This window comes from Solanum pennellii, chromosome 1, assembly GCF_001406875.1.
Source record: "Solanum pennellii chromosome 1, SPENNV200".
Taxonomy (NCBI): Eukaryota; Viridiplantae; Streptophyta; class Magnoliopsida; order Solanales; family Solanaceae; genus Solanum; species Solanum pennellii.
Window position 1 is genome coordinate 98,109,442 of NC_028637.1, and position 20,099 is coordinate 98,129,540.

The window sequence follows — 20,099 nt, forward strand, 5'->3', positions numbered from 1 at the left end:
ACTCCTCCCCCCACCCACCCCCAACCCCTAAAAAAATTAATTTTGTTTTTTAAAAATACTATCAACTTTAAATTTTTATTTTTTCATTTCTACCCCCTCACCCACCCACTACCCCCCATCCCACTCCAAAAATATAATAATTTTATTTTAAAAAAATATTTTCAATTCCATAATTTTTTTTTTTACTCTTGTAAAAAAAAGATGTCTTTAAAAAAAAATAAAAGATGTCTTTAAAAAAAATCATTCATAAATCAAACATTAAAAATTATTTCCGAAAAATATTTTCTACTCACAAACCAAACATCAGAAAATAAGTCCAAAATCTACTTATTTTTCAGGAAAATATTTTCTAGAAAATCATTTTCCATGAAAAACATTTTCCTCCGTACCAAAGACACCCTAAGAGATGATGAGATAGAAAGTTACTAGTTGTTGAGAGCTCTGATCAGAAAGGAAGAGCTTGAAGAACTCTGGCGGCCGGCGGTTGACCGGTGAGGAAGTTCCGATGACGGCGACTTTTCCTTTTTCTTCATTCTTCCTGGGCCTTCCTACTTTCCGTTTCTCCATTCCCTCTGAATACTACTTACTTCAATTAGATTATAAATGTAATATATATATAGAGAGAAAAGGAATATAATTTAATATTAATATTTACTATTCATCGCTTAATTTATTGATCACCATATCATACCCTTGATATAATTTAAACCGTAAGAAAATATTGTTGTGTGCAGAAGTGGGAAGGAGAAGAGAACTTAAAATGGTAAGTTTGAAATGTGCAAAGTACAAAGTTGAATAATTTGATTATTCAATAGTTCTAAACATACAGTGAAAATGCACGAGTATCTCTCAATTTATGTTCGAAATTTTAGAGACACACTTATATTATATTAAGGTTATATTATCCCCTGAAATAATTTTATAAATAATTTTTTATCCTTTTTCGATCTACATGACACTAGCTTGAAAAAAAGTCAATCAGCATTGAGCCCACAAGATAATGTCACGTAGGCCGAAAAGGGATAAAAAAAATTACTAATAAAATAAGTTCAGGAATAATAGGACATTTGTATAGTATAAGTGTGTCTCTGAGATTTTGAATATAGATTGGGGGGCTACTTGTACATTATTCCAACCATATACTATGTGATTTCTCCATAGAGTCTGTGTTTGTGTATATACTTATTTTAGTTTTAATTTTTTAATACTTGTCAATTATTTTCAAAAATTAAAAACTAATTTAAATTCAAACTATCTTTTTATTTAATAGTCAAATTTTAAATAAACAAACATAAATTGATTTATTTTTTATTAATTAAATTGATAATGAACATGTATCAGTCATTGGTGAAATTCATACTTTTATAAGATTAATACCTATAAAAAGTACAGTAAAATATAAATAGAGTATTATTTATGTATTGATTTTGAGAAAAGGAAAATGCACAAGTACCCCCTCAACCTATGTCCGAAATCCCAGAGACACACTTATATTATACTAAGGTCCTATTACCCTCTGAACTTATTTTATAAGTAATTTTCTACCCCTTTTTAGCCTACGTGGCACTAGTTTGAAAAAAAAATTCAATCATCGTTGGGCCCACAAGATAGTGCCACGTAGGTCGAAAAGGGGTAAAAAATTATTGATAAAATAAGTTCTGGGGGGTAATAGGACCTTAGTATAGTATAAGTGTGTCTCTGAGATTTCAGGCATAGGTTGAGGGGTATTTGGGTATTATCCCTTTGAGAAATGATAAGTATTATCTATTTTGTTCTAAGAAAGACGATATATATAAATAGAAATGAAGAGAGTATAAAAATACTAATTTATCGCATTATACGTATATTTTTCTTCAAAAAACAAAATTAAATTATAAATATTTATAGTAAAAAGTATAATCCAACAAAATTTTAGTTTTGAAAAATTCAAATATTATTATGATAAAACAACTACTAATTCAATCTTAATCGACTAGAAGAAAGTGTCCCAATAGCATATCATTTTTAATAGTAATAATTTTTTTTTACTTTGATAAAATTATTTACAACAAGTTTTAATAAATCACATACTCTATCTTTTATCTGTCAAAAGTCAAAAATACCCTCACAACGCTCACTTTGACAGGGACAAACTAGTAATCTACTTATTGGCAAAGAAAGGGAAAAAAATAAAATAAAAAATCCACTGGTTTGGGTTTAGCTAGGGTTTTATGTAGCTTGTCTTCTTTCTCCTCCATTGTTCCAAAGCCCTATCGCTGCTAAAGCACTGCCTTTGTATAACACGTGAATTCAAGATTGATTTCAAAATCATATATTTGGGGAATTTCTAAAAAACCCTTAAATTTATAGCTCGCAATTTGCAGGATTCAGAGTAAACTTGGAGTATTGGTAGATTATGGGTCGTTTCAAGAGTGTAAGTAGTTCTGCTTTTTCTATTCTATGTTTTTTCAGGATTGTAGTTTTCGATTTATCTAACTAGATTTTTAGTTGTTCATTCACATTTTTCATTGTTTTTGGGTTTTAAGAGAGATGTAATGAGCAGTTTAGAATATGGTGGTTTAAGTAATAAACTAGGTGTAAACAGATAATTTTGTGGGTTTTTTTATAGCAGCAACAATTATTTGTGACCCTTCTACCTGGAAACAAAGATAGATGATTAGACTGAATGGAAGTTTTTAGCTACTTTTAGCTGTTGCTTGTAATATCCCTAACGGCTCATACATACAACAAGTAATGATAATTGATAACTATGATTGAATTAAATATTTGGTTTTAAGCTTTTTTTCCTATTAAAAAAGGGTTTAATCACCTGAGCTGAAATTTTGAATATTGTTGTGAGGAAGGCATTGTATGAATGGAAGATGTCATACTTTGTTTATCTGCTTTTGGTTTTATTGAAAGCAAAGGAAAACAAAGTTACTCACGAGTCACGGCTGTAACCTTTTGGTCTTTTTTTGAACGGAAACAAGAAATGATGATTAACTGAACACTGATTTTGTAGAAGATAGATATGTATTCCATTTTTCTGATTTTTTGTAAGCTTTGTGACAATTTATTGTGGTGGTGGTTGAGCTGAATTCTTGAATACTCATTTAATCAGAAAAACAGGAAGCCGTTTGTCAAGCAAATTGCGAAGAAGACGCCAACGGTCGACCATGTTACTGGAGACAAGATTCCAAAGAGTTTGGTGTTTTCAAGGGGGAAGATTTCTGGTCCTCTCAAACAGTTGCAAATGGACTTGCGAAAATTGATGCTTCCTTATACTGCTCTCAAGCTCAAGGTAAAGCCTTAACATAGTATGTTTATTCGTGCATTCGGGTGCTTATCTGGTTTGTGCTCGACAGTCTTGACTTTTACTAATTCTTTTGCTATCTAAAGTTGTTAATACGATTTGGACCTCTTTCTATGGATACTTTTTCAAGCTTCTTCTAAATTGGGACTCGATCCATAGGCCTAACAGACTAACATTGTATGAATACACGAAGCTCAATCTTGCAAAGTAACAGTACAAATCATCTTATCTGTAATGAAGTACAGGAACTCAATAACTGAGAAAATTAACCCTATGAAAAGTTCTACAACTGCTCCTACCGTTTGCTAAAATAACAAAAAAAAAACAGTTGCTAAGATGCAAGCTGATAAATGTAATCCTCAAAAGTTACCTATTTCAAAAAAAAAAAATGTAATCCTCAAATACTGGAGTGAGACAACAGAAATGGTGCATGTCATTTTCTTTGTCCCTTCAGTATTGCATGGTTTAATGCTTACAGCTACAAATCTAAAGAAAAGGAAAAGGAACAAAAATTAGTTGATGTTTGTAAAGAGTGAGAACGGGTTAGACGTCTTTTTCTGCACTGTGACCTGTGAACTTTCGAAGAGATGATTTCTCTTCAATACATTTGCACATTGCGGAGAGAGTCAAGTAGGAGCTTGTTTAATTTGGAAAGGTGAAGGGGGGGTTTTTTGTTACTTGTACAATGTATTAGCTTTTTTCCGTTTAACTTGTGGACTAGACATTATGCCTGTTATTCTTCTGGCTGCTGAACACCTGTTATTTGAAAGAAAAGCAGAAATGATCAATTAAAATGGCACGTTCATTGGCAGAACAGATCTTTTAAGTACTTCTGGCTTCTTTTTGTTTCCTCAACTTATGAGCTCTGTAGCTTTTTGCAGCAATACCTGATTTTATCTTGTGATATAAGCTACAAACATGAATATATTTATCTGTACCTATGTGGTTCTGCATATTACAAAATACATCTGTTGTGTGTATTTTTCATATCTTTTGACCAAATAATGTTTCCTCAATTTAATTTCAGGAATCAAAACGAAATAAACTCAAAGATTTCGTGAGTCTTGCTAATGGTATGATGGTCACACATTTCCTCATATTGTCTAAAACAGACTCTGCAGCATACTTGAAGGTTGCCAAAATGAAGCACGGTCCAACTTTAACGTTTAAAATACATAAATATTCGTTGGCTGCTGACATTGCTCAATCTCAACTCCGTCCAAGATGCCCTCCGGATCTTTTCAAAAACCCACCATTGGTAATCTTTTCTGCTGAATCTTAGATGACTACTTCACACCTCCCGACATGTAGATGCACCTACGAAAACATGCTCATGTTTCCATTTTATAAAGTTGGTTGTCTTGTATTAGCATTATTGTTTTTTCTCTATCTGGTCAGCTGAGCTCCAGAATTATGCTTGCAGATTGTGCTATCTGGTTTTGGGACAGGGGAAGAACACCTAAAGCTCACTACGTTTATATTCCAGAACATTTTTCCTGCCATTGACATAAATACAGTGAGTGAGAACCATACCTAAATTTCTATTCTAGCCACAGTTTGTTTTCACCAGCTGTAAATGGAAAATTGTTATATATTGCAGGTCAAGCTGTCTTCATGCCAAAGGATTGTATTACTTAATTACGATAAAGAAACAAAGCTTATTGATTTCCGACACTACTCTATCAGATTACAGCCAGTGGGTGTTTCTCGCCGAATCAGGAAATTTGTGCAAAACCATCAAGTGCCTGATCTAAGAAGTCTTCAAGATGTTAGTGACTTTGTAACAAAGTACGTTTCAATGTCTTTCAGTGCTGCTATGGATTTTTGATTGCATTCGATGCGATTATAGTTTTCCTTCATTAATCTGGTTGACTTACTATCATTTTTTTCATAGTGAATTAGATCTTTCGTCTAGAGTTAGTATAGCTATCTGCATTTGTTATCCTTCTGGAATCAGGTTGTGTGGAACTGAGATCATTGAATTACTGCGGAGATTCTATTCTTACTATCTGGATTATTAGCCCTTTAGAAGAATTCTGTACCACCGTTACTGTATCAAATCCAAAAACCCATGTTCTATTCTATCTCCCACCTGCTACTCACTCCCCTCTTCCTTGCCCACATATCCATTTCCATTACTTTTATATAAGTGATGATAATAATCATGCAGCACAGGGTCAATAGAGTTATCTGACAAGATGACCCTTTTATTATCTCAGAACATTTTCCTTTGGTTAAGGATGTGCCGCGGTACTAGAGAGGAAGATGTAACTGAAGTAGATAGGGGTTATATGTTTCCATTTATAGGCTATTATGGCTCTTGCTTTGCTTTGCTTTAGTATGTCTTGGCAATTCTGCAAATACCATTTTCAGTCACTATGGGAAAAGTAAGCTGCTAGGGTGATGTAGTCCTGCTACTGTTGTGCTTCTCTTAATTTTTGTCTCTTTCTGCTTTGTCAATGAAGAGCTGGTTATGGATCTGAAAGTGAAGGGGATGATGAGGCAGCAACCGTAAATCTGTCATCTGATATTGGAAGAGTTAATCGAGCTTCTATGAAAAGTGCTGTCAAACTTCAAGAGATTGGACCTAGAATGACTCTTCAACTTGTCAAGATTGAAGAGGGCCTGTGTACTGGTGGACTCCTTTACAATGAATCCGGTAATTTTCTCTATGGCCTCTTTTTCTTACATGAAGCAAAAGACACTCCTTTTATTTTACTGGGTTACTTGGAGGTGGGCAGATAGTATGAAGCAGGGAAATATGGGCGTTGCTACGAAGGATATGGGTAGATTTAATAGTCTGCTTATATCTTAGCGAATTGTTTGTAGTCTGAATCATATTTGTGAATTGGCTGGCCATTAGTTTATTAGCTATACCAACTACAGAAATCTTTCACAATACTCGCGACATTACTTCAATTTATTCTCAGTTTCATGCTTGTTGCCTTCAGGTAACGTCGATGCTAAAAAATTGGAAAATGAAGAAGAGAATGAACAAGAAAGTGATGAAGAGATGGATACAGATGATGAGGAAGAGCTAGAAATTGAAGATGAGGAGGAACAAGAAATTGAAGAAGAGGATTAATTGGCTTTTTAAAATTTTGTTTATTTTGTTCTTGTTTTTACATGTACTTGCCAATATATATGGTGAGATGCTGGAAGAGGAAAGAGTTTCATTTTTGAATTTGCTCTCATGAGCTACTATACTATAGTAAGTAGTAACTATACCTACTAACTCCGTTTCAATTTGTTTCTCTTAGTTGTTAAAAAAAATACCTCCTTTTATGTGCAACTTTTCATGTAATATGTTACGACAAGATTAAATGTTATTTTGATGCAGACCACAGAATATTAATAAAAAAAGTTACTTGTGTTAAATTTTGTGCTGAGTAATACTCGGTAAATAATCCTTTGACATTAGCTTGACAAAAAGGAACTAAACTCTTTTATAGAGTTCAAATTACTCCTCTATTCATTTTAAAAATAAATTTTCGTTTTCTTTTTAAGTTAAACATATAAAAGAAAATCATGTTCTACTGTTATCATTAATTACTTATTCTCCAAATTACTTTTGAAGATATGATATTTATTAAACATCAATTGATAGCAGTGTATCATTTTTTTTATGAAAGATTATATCTATAAATTTATATTTTGAGAACTTGGCAATAAAAATATCTTGCCATAAGTTAAAGTATTTACTTACTTTTCAAATAGTGTCTCTCTTTTATGGAGTATAAAAAACATAATGAAAGTTGAATGTGACATGATGCACGAATGGTACCAATATCAAAATCAAAACTAATTTTTCAAACAGGAAAGTCTATGATTTACATCTACTTAATTTTGACCCCGACTCCATTTCAATTGTCGTTCTTATTTAAAAAATAATTGATCTTGAAATAAAGTACTTTATTATTTTAGAAAATTAAAATTTAATTAATTATTAATTTTTACCTTTTCCTTTACTTAATAAACATATGAAGAAATTAATATGATGGAAAAAAATTTATGATCACATAATTTTTTTTTTATCAAATTACCTTTTTTTAACGTAGTTAATATTTTCTTAATAACGTATAAATAAGGAACTATTTTCTTAAAAACGTGTAAATGGAAAATATGACATGTAAAAAATCTCAACAATAAGTTAAACATTTCATTATCAAGTAAACCTTCTCAAACACGTAATTTTGACTGCTTTTCTATGTCCACCCGTAAAAGAAGAATCCAAAAAAATAAAATATTTTTTTAAAAGTAAAAAAATAAATAAAGAGAACTTCTAGAAGACGTTTAAAATAGTTTATCTTAAAGCACATGTGTCTTGTCTTGGATTTTAATATTTTATACAACCAAATAATTATTTATAGAGAAAAAGAATTATTCAAAAGTAAACAGTATAAAAAAAAATCTTTAAATTAGTTTATCTCAGGAATATACTGTCAAGTGGCAATAATAATTACTTTTTTCTTAATTAATATTGCAAGTGTTTTTTCTTTAGCATTTATCCTAGTGGCACTTTATCAATAATCATTTTTTTGCTTGTTGTGATTTTAAGCTATTGAGTAGAGCCTAGATGAATAGTGTACGAAGAATCGATAAGTAATTCCATTAGGTATTGGTCGATATTAATTATTGGAACAACTCACTGAACTATTTAAGATATTTAAAAGAATATAGATCGAACCTATTCGAAATATATTTCAATATGAAGGAGAAACACACTATTTTCTCGCATCTAATTTAGGTACTTGACCTAAAAAGCAATTCCATTTGTTCACATTAAACCAAACAAAACATGGTATTCTTTCNAATCATTTTTTTGCTTGTTGTGATTTTAAGCTATTGAGTAGAGCCTAGATGAATAGTGTACGATGAATCGATAAGTAATTCCATTAGGTATATTGGTCGATATTAATTATTGGAATAACTCATTGAACTATTTAAGACATCTAAAGAATATAAATCAAACCTATTCGAAACATATTTCAACTCTTAATTCGTTAAATTTTGAATATTTTTGTATCCAAAGAGGATGAAGGAGAAACAAACTATTTTCTCACATCTAATTTAGGTACTTAACCTAAAAAGCAATTCCATTTGTTCACATTAAACCAAACAAAACATGGTATTCTTCCCATCTGTCCTAGCCATAGTGGATCGAGTTACTTCATACCTATTATCGGTGAGAGGTAGGCAGGTGGTAGATATCTTATCGAACTAGTCGAGGTGCGCGAAAGCTGATCTGACCACCACACCACGATCATTAAAAAAAAATTAAAAAAATGGCCCAGGGTGGGGGTGGGGATGGAATTCCAACAATCCTCGTTTGTCATAGGCACTAATGACTTTTACCAGAATGACACTTAGATTTGACCTATACCAAACAAAAACATTGCAGCTGAGACTATTACATTATTATTACAAGAATGAAGCATGTTATTTGTTAATAAATTCATAGGGTTAGGCAAAGTAGGACTATAGACCTTTGACCATTCGACATCGAAATTCAACTAATTTAGATTCGCACTGCATCGGACCCCCTTTATACTAATTTAGATTCATACAGCACCAGGACCCCAATAAAGGGATGAGCCCTTCCTACCAAGAATTTCTCTACTCACACAACTCGAACACAGGATTTCTCTCTATTAGAATTCGAACTCGAAATCATTGGTCCCATACATCTGACAGAACTTCTTAATAGTTGGACTCAAGTCAATTGCATGTCAAAAAACCATGAAGAAACTTCATGATGTACACTTGCAGACTAACTGGGATATGGATGTTTAAACCTGTTTCACCACCATGGTGCCTTCAAAAGAGCTCGCGTGATATTCTTGAAACGCGATTATCAATCATGAACTTGTTCCTATCGCGTGAATCACAATCAATGGTGTAAATAAGAGCTGAGCTTAAAACGTAATTGCATAAAGATAATATTGTGTTTAGCACTTACAACCATGGAAACATCAACTACATCACAAAGAAACTACAATACCTGTATATATAAAGGACAGAGAGTTGATCACTTATCTAAACATATACAACCTATCAAGCCTTCATATAGGAAATAAGACAGTTTAATACTAGTACTAGTTCAGAGGTACCATGTAGATATATCCTGCTTTGTCAGCTGTTCCACGGCATAGTCGCTTCCTCCCAAGTTGAACGGGGAACCAAATCTGTAATCAGTTATATCATTTATGTTTCCACCGAAGGGGGCGTCAAAGGACATTTTGCATTGATCATATTGAAACTCTGTTGAACGATAAGCAGGCACGCTGGTTTCTTGAGCTGAGGTCTCCATATGTCCTAGATTGAAGTTGCCATCCATGGAAAGTTCAACTGTTTGTTGCTGAGGCAGGGTTTGGTTTATTAGAATCTCAGAAATTCCGGAACAGATGCTACCATTTTGCTGAAAGTTGTTGTCATATGATGTTATGAGGTCAGATATGATCCTCTGATCATCTTCAGGGAGTCCAAGCCCCGAAGCACTCATCGAAGAGGAAGCAGTGACTGACGAGACCGCTGGCTTAGAAGTAGCAGTTTGTGCAGGAAAAACTGTGTTGTGCTCATAGTTGATCTGATACTTAGGTGTAGTAAGTGTTTGAGCAGAATTGAACCGGAATGGACAACTCATTTGGTGGTTGTTTCTTGAAGTCCTGTCAAGGAATCCAGCTTGATAATTGCTGTATGGGCAGTGAAGGTACTCACAAGTATATATCTTTTGATCAACAGACTCCTCAAAACATGGTTGCTTCCTCTTCTGGATAAAATCGGAAGTTAAATCGATAATTTCTCCTTTCACTGGAGCTAAACCTGGCATCAAGACCCTATCTTTAGGTAACATAATTCCAGTTTGGAGATTGATGTCATGGGGTTTACATTCCACTTCATTGTTTCTCTCGTTATCCACTCCTTCCACATCGTAATCGCTAGCATCGCTGATGAAAAAGGAACCATTACCAACAGCTAGAGATCCCTGTGGATAGCTGTCAGGATACAGCTTACGAGCCAAAGCCTCTTCTTGATTGATAATAGCAAGCCAAGTAGCACTCTCCTTAGCTGTCATCTTATCCTGCAAGCACTTTGACTGTCGAACAAGCTTGCGAATCTTAGCAATGTCGGGAGAGATGTGTTTGATTACCGCCGTCAGAACACCAACCTTCCAGGCCTTCTTCAGATCATGAGGCTTCTTGTATGGAGGTTGAACTTGATCATTTGGCAGACCCAACTGACCCCACCATTCCTCTTTACCAGAGGGCCACCAGGGTGGAGATACCCCCTTCTCCAAAGGGANATCATGAGGCTTCTTGTATGGAGGTTGAACTTGATCATTTGGCAGACCCAACTGACCCCACCAGTCCTCTTTACCAGAGGGCCACCAGGGTGGAGATACCCCCTTCTCCAACGGAAACCGCCTCTGTGGAGGATCACAGTGCTGCATCAAAGCAGACAAAAGGGATCCTAGAGTTGTATCCTGCAGCTCCTGTAAAGTGTGGGGAGTGGAAACTATCACACTCGATTCCTCAACTCTCCCTGGAATCTGATTATCAGCCTGATACTTAGCAATAGCAGCAGGGCCATTTCGATCAAATCTGACCTTTTCCTTCCACCAAGCACGAAGATTGTCCGAAGCACCAGTCACAGGCTTCCCTTTCTCAGGGATAATTCCATAAACAAAACCCTGAGCATTACAAACCTCCATCATTTTCAGCATGTACTTCAGTATACCATCTTGTGCACGCGACATCTTCTTTCTACGAGCCTGCTCCTGCGACTGACGCTGCTTCGCACCATCCCCCACCTCTTTATTCTTGTTCTTCTCTTTGAGACGCCTCAAAAGCATTCGATCCCTCCACATCCTCCTCTCTAGCTCTTCCACATCCATCTCCTCATCACTATAATCATCCTCCTCCAACCCAACCGGCTTATGCTCAACTTCTTGAGCTCCACATCCCATAGAATCAGATAGAAACTCAAAATTTCCACAGAACCCCATATCTTCAAATATCCCCATTTACCAAATTCTGCAACACCAATTCAGATACAACAAAAAAACTCAACTTTTAGTAAAATCAAATCCAAAATTAATGATCTTTAATCTAACATCATCAAACAAAACACTCCAAATTCCTCAAAACCAGATAATCTTTAACAAATCATAAAAAATTACTCCCACTTTATACTACACATAACACATCATCATATAAATATAACTCCATGGAGAAAAAAACACAAACAAACATAAATATAACAACCCCCATAAAACAAAACTTTTCATCATTTCTTCTACTGATTACCATTAAAAATTCCATCTTTACTCTTCTTTCTTTGTAAAAAAAAACACCCTTTTAACAGAATTTCATAATTTTCTCTACTGATTACTATTAAAAATTCCATCTTTATCTTCTTTGTTTGTAAAAAAAAAAACACCCTTTTAATCCCCACATACACTCTGATCTACCAACCCCTTCAAGAACCATATTTTCACAAAAATTCACAACAAACCAACACTCAAAAAAACTTTACAAAAAAAAATCAAGAAAATGACTTACATGATTTTCTTGAAAACAGCTTGTTGAAGCTATTATCTATGGCTATACTAATTTGATTTTGAACCAAAAAAAAAAAGAAAAAAGAGAGAAAGAGAAGGTGTTTGAGAAGAATGTTAGGTGTATTGAAGTGATGTTTTCACTTTTGTTGTGTATTGGAAAGTAAGAAGAAGAGAGGAAGGTGCAAAGACATTAAAAGTAAAAACAAAGTGGAAAATGAAAATAAAATAGAAGGATAAGTTACAACCTTTTTTCTTTTTTTTTTTTTTAACTATGGATAAGTTAAGTTAACTGTGGTCCTAAAAGGAGTGGTCATGCTGACGTATTCATTACTTTAATTTTATCAAATTAGTCCCTATAGTTTCATATGTTTCGTTTTTTAACCATACTAGTTTGTGATGATTTAAATATTAGCTTCAAATTTTTACTAATTCGAGTTGAACAAATGAACACTTGAAAAAATTATAATTATAAAATAATTTCATTTTTTATAAATAATAATGTTTCATTGTTTACAAATAATAACACGTGTTTTCGAATGTCTGAATTTTATTTATGTTAAATTCTATAAGTGGAAAATCGATTATCTATTTAAAATATGAAAAATCCTTCTTTATTTGAATACAATTTAAATTGTAAGAAGAGTCAATAATTTGTCAATTAAAATCATTATTTCATATAAAATACTCATCAAATCAATTTATTAGCTTTAATACCGCTTAACAAAAACAATATTTCATTGTTTAAATAACATGCATATTCAATTATTTGAATTTCAATTACGTGTGAATTTAATAATATTCAACGAGCAGTGAATAAATTGCTAATAAATTCTTTTTTTAAAATAAAAAAAATATTGTTGTCAGTAACTTTTAAAAAAACGATAAAATTATATTTATGCATAAATTTATTTATAAAAATGTTGAAATTTTGGGAGTGAAATCATTATTTCATATAAAATACTAGCTTCAATTATCTAATTTAAGCTGGAGACTGAAAATATAAACTTGTAAAATGATATCGATTTATAGATAATGTTTTAGTATTGCAAATAACACACATGTTCAAAAGCCTTAATTAAAGCTAATATTATTCAACGAGCTTGAACCGAATATTTTTTTAAAACTATAAAAAAGGGCTTTTTTGAAAAAATGTATAGTTGTCAATAAATTTTTTTTAATAAAAAATTGTATTTGAACATAAATTTTACTTATAATAAGAGTTGAATTTTTGTGAGTGTAAATTGACATTATATAAAATACTTCTCGAATCAATTTAAAAGCTCCAAATTATCTAATTTAAGTTGAAGATTGAAAAAATAAATTTTAAAACAATATCAATTATAGACAAATGTTTCATTGTTTGCAAATAACACGTGTGATTAAATAGCTAAATTTCAGTTATACGAAAACTTAATTGTGTTTTACAAGTTATGAATAGATTATTTATTTCAAAATTTAAAAAAAAATGGTAATAACTTTATAAAAGTAATAAAATTGCATTTGGACATATATTTTATTAAAAAAAATTGAAGTTTTACGAGTGAAAATCATCATTCCACATAAAATACTCCTCAAATCGATTTATTATTTTCAAATTTATCTAATTTAAGTTGAAGGTGAGTGATTTATTTCAATACTAGAATAAATCTTTTAAAAAATTGCAGTTGTCAATCACATTTTATCTGACATTTAAGAATTTAATCTCATTTTTTATGCAATCTTTATTGTTCAATTATTTGATTATCTGAAATCTCACATTCTCCGCTGTATAATTTCCTTCTTTATTAAAAATAAATTAAAAAAATCCATTTTTCAATTAAAAAAAAAGTTGATGGTGTCTTTTTAAATTTACTGTTTTATTTGGAGTAAAATTATAATTTGGAGGAGAAACATGTAAATATTTATATATTTGTTCTAAGTGTGAATAAAATAAATAAAATGTGTGCAGTGAAAATACGAAATCAAATGTCTTTAATTAATTACGATAAAATATCTTAACCTCTCTTTGATACTCAATCAAATATTGAAATGTATTTCCATAAAAATAAAAGTATTAATATTAATTGCTTTATTTATACAAAGTTGGAAGCTATTTTAAATCTTCTAGTATATCACATTTTATATATGAGTTAATAACTTAATATCTGCAAAATAGTTAACATGCCATTAGTTTAACTAGCCAAAATCGATAATCTAACATATTAAAATAAAACTAAGAAGGAAACCTTACAAAATTGCTATCCTTTATAACAATATTTTACTTTAACAATCGAAATAAAATTGAAATTAATTTTTTATAATATACTTCTAGAATCTCTACAACAAACTTTTTACCTATAAAAGCAACATTTATTTTTTTTCTAGCAATACATTCTTTATAAAATGATCCCTCATGATCTTCTTTTTTGGTGTTATAATAATTAGTCATTTTTATAGAGATAAAATCTATAAGATTATCAATAATACATAGAGATTTTTATCAAATATTTTGGTAATTCAATACAGGATTAATGACAAAGAATATTTAATCATATTAATATTTGATTTCACCATTAAAAGATTTTCCTTCTTTCCACAAAGTGAGATGACACTTAGGATTTGATATTAAACTTCCCTATAATTATTAAATATTATTTAAATTTTCAAGTATTGTTAATGTTATAGACACATAAGAATTCATCACTATAACAATTAAAAGATTTCAGAACCAGTGATGTTACAAATAAATTTAATTGGATATATAAGATAAAAAATTATTATTTTTATATATTGATATTATGGTAGCAAGAATGTATAAGAGTTTTTGTTGCATATTTAGTACGAAAAAAGAATATTGAACAAACATGAATGGACATATAATAAAAATATGATTTTGTGTATTTGTTGTTGTAGTAAATCTAATATGCTAATAGAATTTCCTGTTTTAAGAAAGGTTACAAATTTCTTACCTCGTTTAAAGGGTTGAAGTAAATATAGAATATTCTAAATATAATTTTTTATAAAATATCTGGTTACTAATTACGAATTTGTTTTCAAGCTAATTTATTGCCTATTTCGTGTGAATATTATTTCGTTGTTTAAGTTTAGTGGTCAATTATCTTATTAATCTAACTAAAAAGGAATTATATAAACAATTTAGTTTCAAGCTTCCATTTTACGCTATAAGAAACTTCTATAGTCACACAAATATTATATGATATAATTAAAGAGAATTATAATCATAAAACAGACATTTTTCTGCGTTGCTAAAAAAAACATGACATTATCTTAAAGTTATAAGTGACACAAGTAAAAATCACGAGGAATTTTGAACCTCCATATTAATGATTATTTTCGAAAGATCAAATAATGGCAAAATTTCTATTCTCTAGGAGTAGAAAGGCATAGTAACAAAATATTTTGAGGGCAACTGTATCATTCCGAAAACTTGGAGTACCTTTACGAAGTTGAAGTAAAAGGATTCGGCCGCCATTTTTGATTCTGATTTTACCTTTGCTTATTTTTCAATTATTATATTTTCATCCCCCAAACTTTACCTTATCACGTGCAAGGTACAATTTGGTGGGCCCTTACAATAGAAACTAGTCCTTGTATTTCTATTTTAAGTTAAAGTTGGTCCCATCCTTTAATTTTTGAGCTTATCCACTGTCATAGTGACAAAATTATGAAAATGGTCCCTCTAGTTTTAAAATAGGTTCAAAATGGTCAATATAAGTGTACATTTAAGCAATTACACTCTTTTAAGTTTTTGAGAAGTACGTTTAGTGTATGTCAAAAATTCTATGCTTGTATTTTAATTGTGGTTTTACTTTTCTTTTCTAGTTTTAAGAAAAATAATAAAGAGAAAAAGTATTTTATTCTAAAATGCATGATTTTTTTTCTAACGAAAAGAGTTTAGTTGGAAGCAGTTCAAAAAAATGACAATTATTTAAATTATTTTAAACAGTAAAAATTGACGGACAATAATCGATTTAAAATACGTTATTTTTTCTACTAATATCGATTAACTAGGGTTGAATTTTTAGCACATAAACTTAGAAAGTGTGAAATCAATCTGATTTAACTGTTTAAAATATTATGTAATTTTTTTTAAAAAAAAAAATCTAGAGAATTTGATCATTTCTTTTCAAAATCTAGGAATTAAAGTCTTTAACCAACAAATAATCATGGTCTAGTGGTGGTAAAGATCAGGGTTTAACCTCAATGATGTATTTTAAGACTGTATATATTATATAATATAAAAATCAATCAAATTGTTCATTATTTTCAATTATTATTTATATATCAATCAAAAATCTTTGATCGATTTTCTCAAAATTTAAACGAATGCGGTTAGTTTGAGACTTTAGTAGTCCAATTTCATCTTTCTCCATAGTGTTAGAAATAATTATGAATAAATTTTACCACTACTTTATAAGATAAAGAAATTGTTTCCAAATATTGAAATAATAATAATTATTAGCTAAATTGGCTATTAATTTGAATTACCCACTTTTACGTTTGTGAAAAGTAAGTATGTTCAGTATATGTCAAATATCTTTCTATTTTTAATGTCATTTTAATTCTTTTTCTTGTTAAAAGAATAATAAAAATACAAAATGCATTTTTCTCTTGAATACATGATAAACTTCTTTAATGCTAAGAGTTTATACGCGAAAACAATTCAAAGAAATTACAATTATTTAAATTATCAAAAAAGTAAAAATTAACCGACAATAACCGATTTAAAATTCTTCATATTTTTGTATTTTCTACTGATAACGATCAAACACGGCATGATTTCAGTACAGATCTAGAAAGTGTAAAGCCATCCGAGTTTAATATTAATAATATCGTATAAATTTTGTTTTTAGGAAATCTACATAATTCAATCAATATAGTTTTTATTAATTTTTCATTAAAGAGATCAATCGAATTAGATTGACTATTTTTGGAAAAAAAAAACAGTGACAAGAATAATGAGAACGGTCCATTTAGTTTAAAAGTAGGTTCAAATTGGTCATTTAAGATTACATTTAAGCAGTTATGCTCTTTTTAAGTTTGTGAAAAACATCTTTCGTATATGTCAAATTTTTATGGGTTTTATTTTAATTTTTTGTTCTAGTTTTTTTTCTCGTTTAAGAAAAATAATAAATAGAAAATGTATTTTACTATTGAGAACATGATATACTTTTTTAACGTTAAGAGTTTAATCAGAAACAATTCAAAAAATGACTTATTTAAATTATTCTAAAAATTGAAAATTGATCGATAACAACTAATCTAAGATATTCTACTTATACCGATTAAGCACGATTGAATTTTTCGCACATAGGTCTAGAAAAAATCAATCTGATTCAACTTTTTAAAATATCATATAATTTTCTTTTGAAGAATTATAGACTTCGATCATTTCTTTTTCAAAATCTTTTTTATGTTTCATTAAAGAAATGAATCGTATTCAGTTGGCTATTTTTACCAAAAAAATAAGAGAGATTAAAGAGTAGAAATAAAAATAAAATGAGAGTCTTAAACCAACAAATAAAAATGGTTTGAGTGGTGAAAAAAAAATAAGGTTTGACCTCAATGATGCATTTTATAACCGTATAATATAAAAATTAACCAAATCAATTAGTATTTTCAAATATTATTTATATATAAATCAAGGATTTTTAATCAATTTTTTAATAGATTTTCTCAAAATTTTAACGAATGTGATTAGTTTTAGACTTTGCTGGTCTATTTCATCTTTCTTAATAGTGTTAGAAATAATTATAACATCATCCAAAAACAAGAAATAATTATAACAACAAATTTTATCACCACTTTATGGGATAGAAAAACTATTTTCAAATGTTAGAAAACAATAATTATTATAAGCTAAACTAGTTATTAATTTGATTAATACTCACTTTTAAGTTTGTGAAAAGTAAGTATGTGTCAAATGTCTTATAAGAAAAATAATAAATACAAAATGTATTTTGCTTTTGAATACATGATAAACTTCTTTAATGCTAAAAGTTTAGTCCGAAAAAATTCAAAGAAATGACAATTATTTAAATTATAAAAAAAAAATAAAAATTAACCGACAACAATGAATCTAAATTCGTCATATTTTTGTATTTTTTATTAATACCGATCAAACACGGCATGAGTTCAGCACAAAGATCTAAAAAATGTATAACTGATCGAGTTCAATGTTAACAATATCGTGTAAATTTATTTTTTTAGAAATCTACATAATTTGAGCAACTTCATTTATTTTCATTAAAGAAACCAACCTAACTCTATTGACTATTTTTACCAAAAAAAAAAGAAAAGAAGAGCTTAAAGAGTATAAATAATCCATTATCATGGTAACAAAAATAATGAAACATTTAAGCAGTTATGCTCTTTAAGTTTGTGAAAAGTATGTTTAGTTGTCAAATATTTTATGTGTTATATTTTAATTGTTGTTTCAGTTTTTTTTTCTCGTTTTAAGAAAAATGATAAATAGAAAATATACTTTACTCTTGAATATATAATATACTTCTTTATCTTTAAGAATTTAGTCGAAAGCAGTTGAAAAATGAAAATTATTTTAAAAAGTATGTTTGGCATATGTCAAACATCTTATGAATTATATTTTTGATGTCGTTTTAGATGTTTTTTTTTCCATTAAAAAAACATATTAATACAAAATGCATTTTACTCTTAATACATGATAAATTTCTTTAATGTTAAGAGTTTGATCAGAAACAATTCAAGAAAATGATAATTATTTAAACTATTAAAAAAATTAAAAATTAACCGACAACAATGAATCTAAATTCGTCATATTTTTTTGTATTTTTTACTTATACCGATCAAACACGGCATGAGTTCAGCACAAAGATCTAAAAAACATAAAACCTGATCTAGTTCAATGTAAATAATATTGTGTAAATTTATTTTTTTAGAAATCTACATAATTCGAGCAACTTCATTTTCTATTTTTCATTAAACAAACCAACCGAACTCGATTGACTATTTTTGCAAAAAAAAAAAGAGCTTAAAGAGTATAAATAATCCATTTATCATAGTAACAAAAACAATGAAACATTTAAGCAGTTATGATCTTTTAAGTTTGTAAAAAGTATGTTTATTTGTTAAATATTCTATTCGTTTTATTTAATCGTTGTTTTAGTTTTTTCTTCTCGTTTTAGGAAAAATAATAAATAGAAAATGTACTTTACTCTTGAATATATAACATATTTCTTTATATTTAAGAGTTTAGTTGGAAACAATTCAAGAAAATGACATTGAAAAAATGAAAATTATTTTAAAAAGTATGTTTAGCATATGTCAAACATCTTATGAATTCTATTTTTGATGTCGTTTTAGTTCTTTTTTTCGTTAAGAAAAAATATAAATACAAAATGCACTTTACTCTTAATACATGATAAAGTTCTTTAATGCTAAGAGTTTGATCAGAAATAATTCAAGAAACTGATAATTATTTAAATTATTAAAAAAAAGAAATTAACCGATAACAAAGAATCTAAGTTCGTCATATTTTTGTATTTTTTACTAATACCGATCAAACACGACATGAGTTCAGCACAAAGATTTAAAAAATGTAAAACTGATCGAGTTCAATGTTAATGATATCGTGTAAATTTATTTTTTTAGAAATCTACATAATTCGAGCAACTTCATTTTCTATTTTTCATTAAAGAAACTAACCGAACTCGCTTGACTATTTTTGAAAAAAAAAAAACTTATAGAGTATAAATAATCCATTACCATAGTAACAAAAATAATGAAACATCTAAGCAGTTATGCTCATTTAAGTTTGTGAGAAGTATGTTTAGTTGTCAAATATTCTATGTGTTTTATTTTATCGTCGTTTTAGTTTTTTTCTTCTCGTTTTAAGAAAAATAATAAATAGAAAATGTACTTTACTCTTGAAGGATTTAGTCGAAAACAGTTGAAAAAATAAAAATTATTTAAAAAAGTATGTTTGGCATATGTCAAACATCTTAATTTTATATTTTTGATGTTGTTTTAGTTGTTTTTTTCCATTAAAAAAACATATAAATACAAAATGCATTTTACTCTTAATACATGATAAAGTTCTTTATGTTAAGAGTTTGATCATAAACAATTCAAGAAAATGATAATTATTTAAACTATTAAAAAAAATAAAAATTAACCGACAACAATGAATCTAAATTTGTCATATTTTTTTGTATTTTTTACTAATACCGATCAAACACGGCATGAGTTCAGCACAAAGATCTAAAAAAC

At 29.4% G+C, this 20,099-nt stretch overlaps 3 protein-coding genes across 3 annotated transcripts in view; 1 reads left to right on the plus strand and 2 right to left on the minus strand.

Annotated features, from left to right (window-relative positions):
* LOC107028635 (putative B3 domain-containing protein At5g66980) overlaps positions 1-776 on the minus strand; it is a 3,197-nt gene extending 2,421 nt beyond the window's left edge. The window contains exon 1 of the mRNA XM_015229782.2: positions 427-776. Within this exon, the coding sequence (XP_015085268.1) occupies positions 427-567 (141 nt within the window). The 5' untranslated portion in view covers positions 568-776. The remainder of the gene's footprint in view (positions 1-426) is intronic.
* Positions 777-2,161: 1,385 nt separating this feature from the next.
* On the plus strand, positions 2,162-6,627 carry LOC107008609 (peter Pan-like protein). The gene is made up of 7 exons (XM_015207718.2): positions 2,162-2,413; positions 3,101-3,280; positions 4,320-4,550; positions 4,716-4,808; positions 4,893-5,080; positions 5,758-5,951; positions 6,244-6,627. Exons 1-7 carry the CDS (start codon positions 2,396-2,398, stop codon positions 6,375-6,377), a joined length of 1,038 nt encoding a protein of 345 aa, XP_015063204.1. The 5' UTR covers positions 2,162-2,395; the 3' UTR covers positions 6,378-6,627.
* A 2,575-nt stretch (positions 6,628-9,202) lies between these two features.
* Positions 9,203-12,051, minus strand: LOC107007917 (ETHYLENE INSENSITIVE 3-like 1 protein). The gene is made up of 3 exons (XM_015206764.2): positions 11,854-12,051; positions 10,712-11,325; positions 9,203-10,594 (listed from the first exon to the last, which is right to left on the minus strand). The coding sequence occupies exons 2-3, from the start codon at positions 11,313-11,315 to the stop codon at positions 9,393-9,395; spliced, it is 1,806 nt and encodes a 601-aa protein (XP_015062250.1). The 5' UTR covers positions 11,316-11,325; positions 11,854-12,051; the 3' UTR covers positions 9,203-9,392.
* Between the last annotated feature and the right edge of the window lie 8,048 nt (positions 12,052-20,099).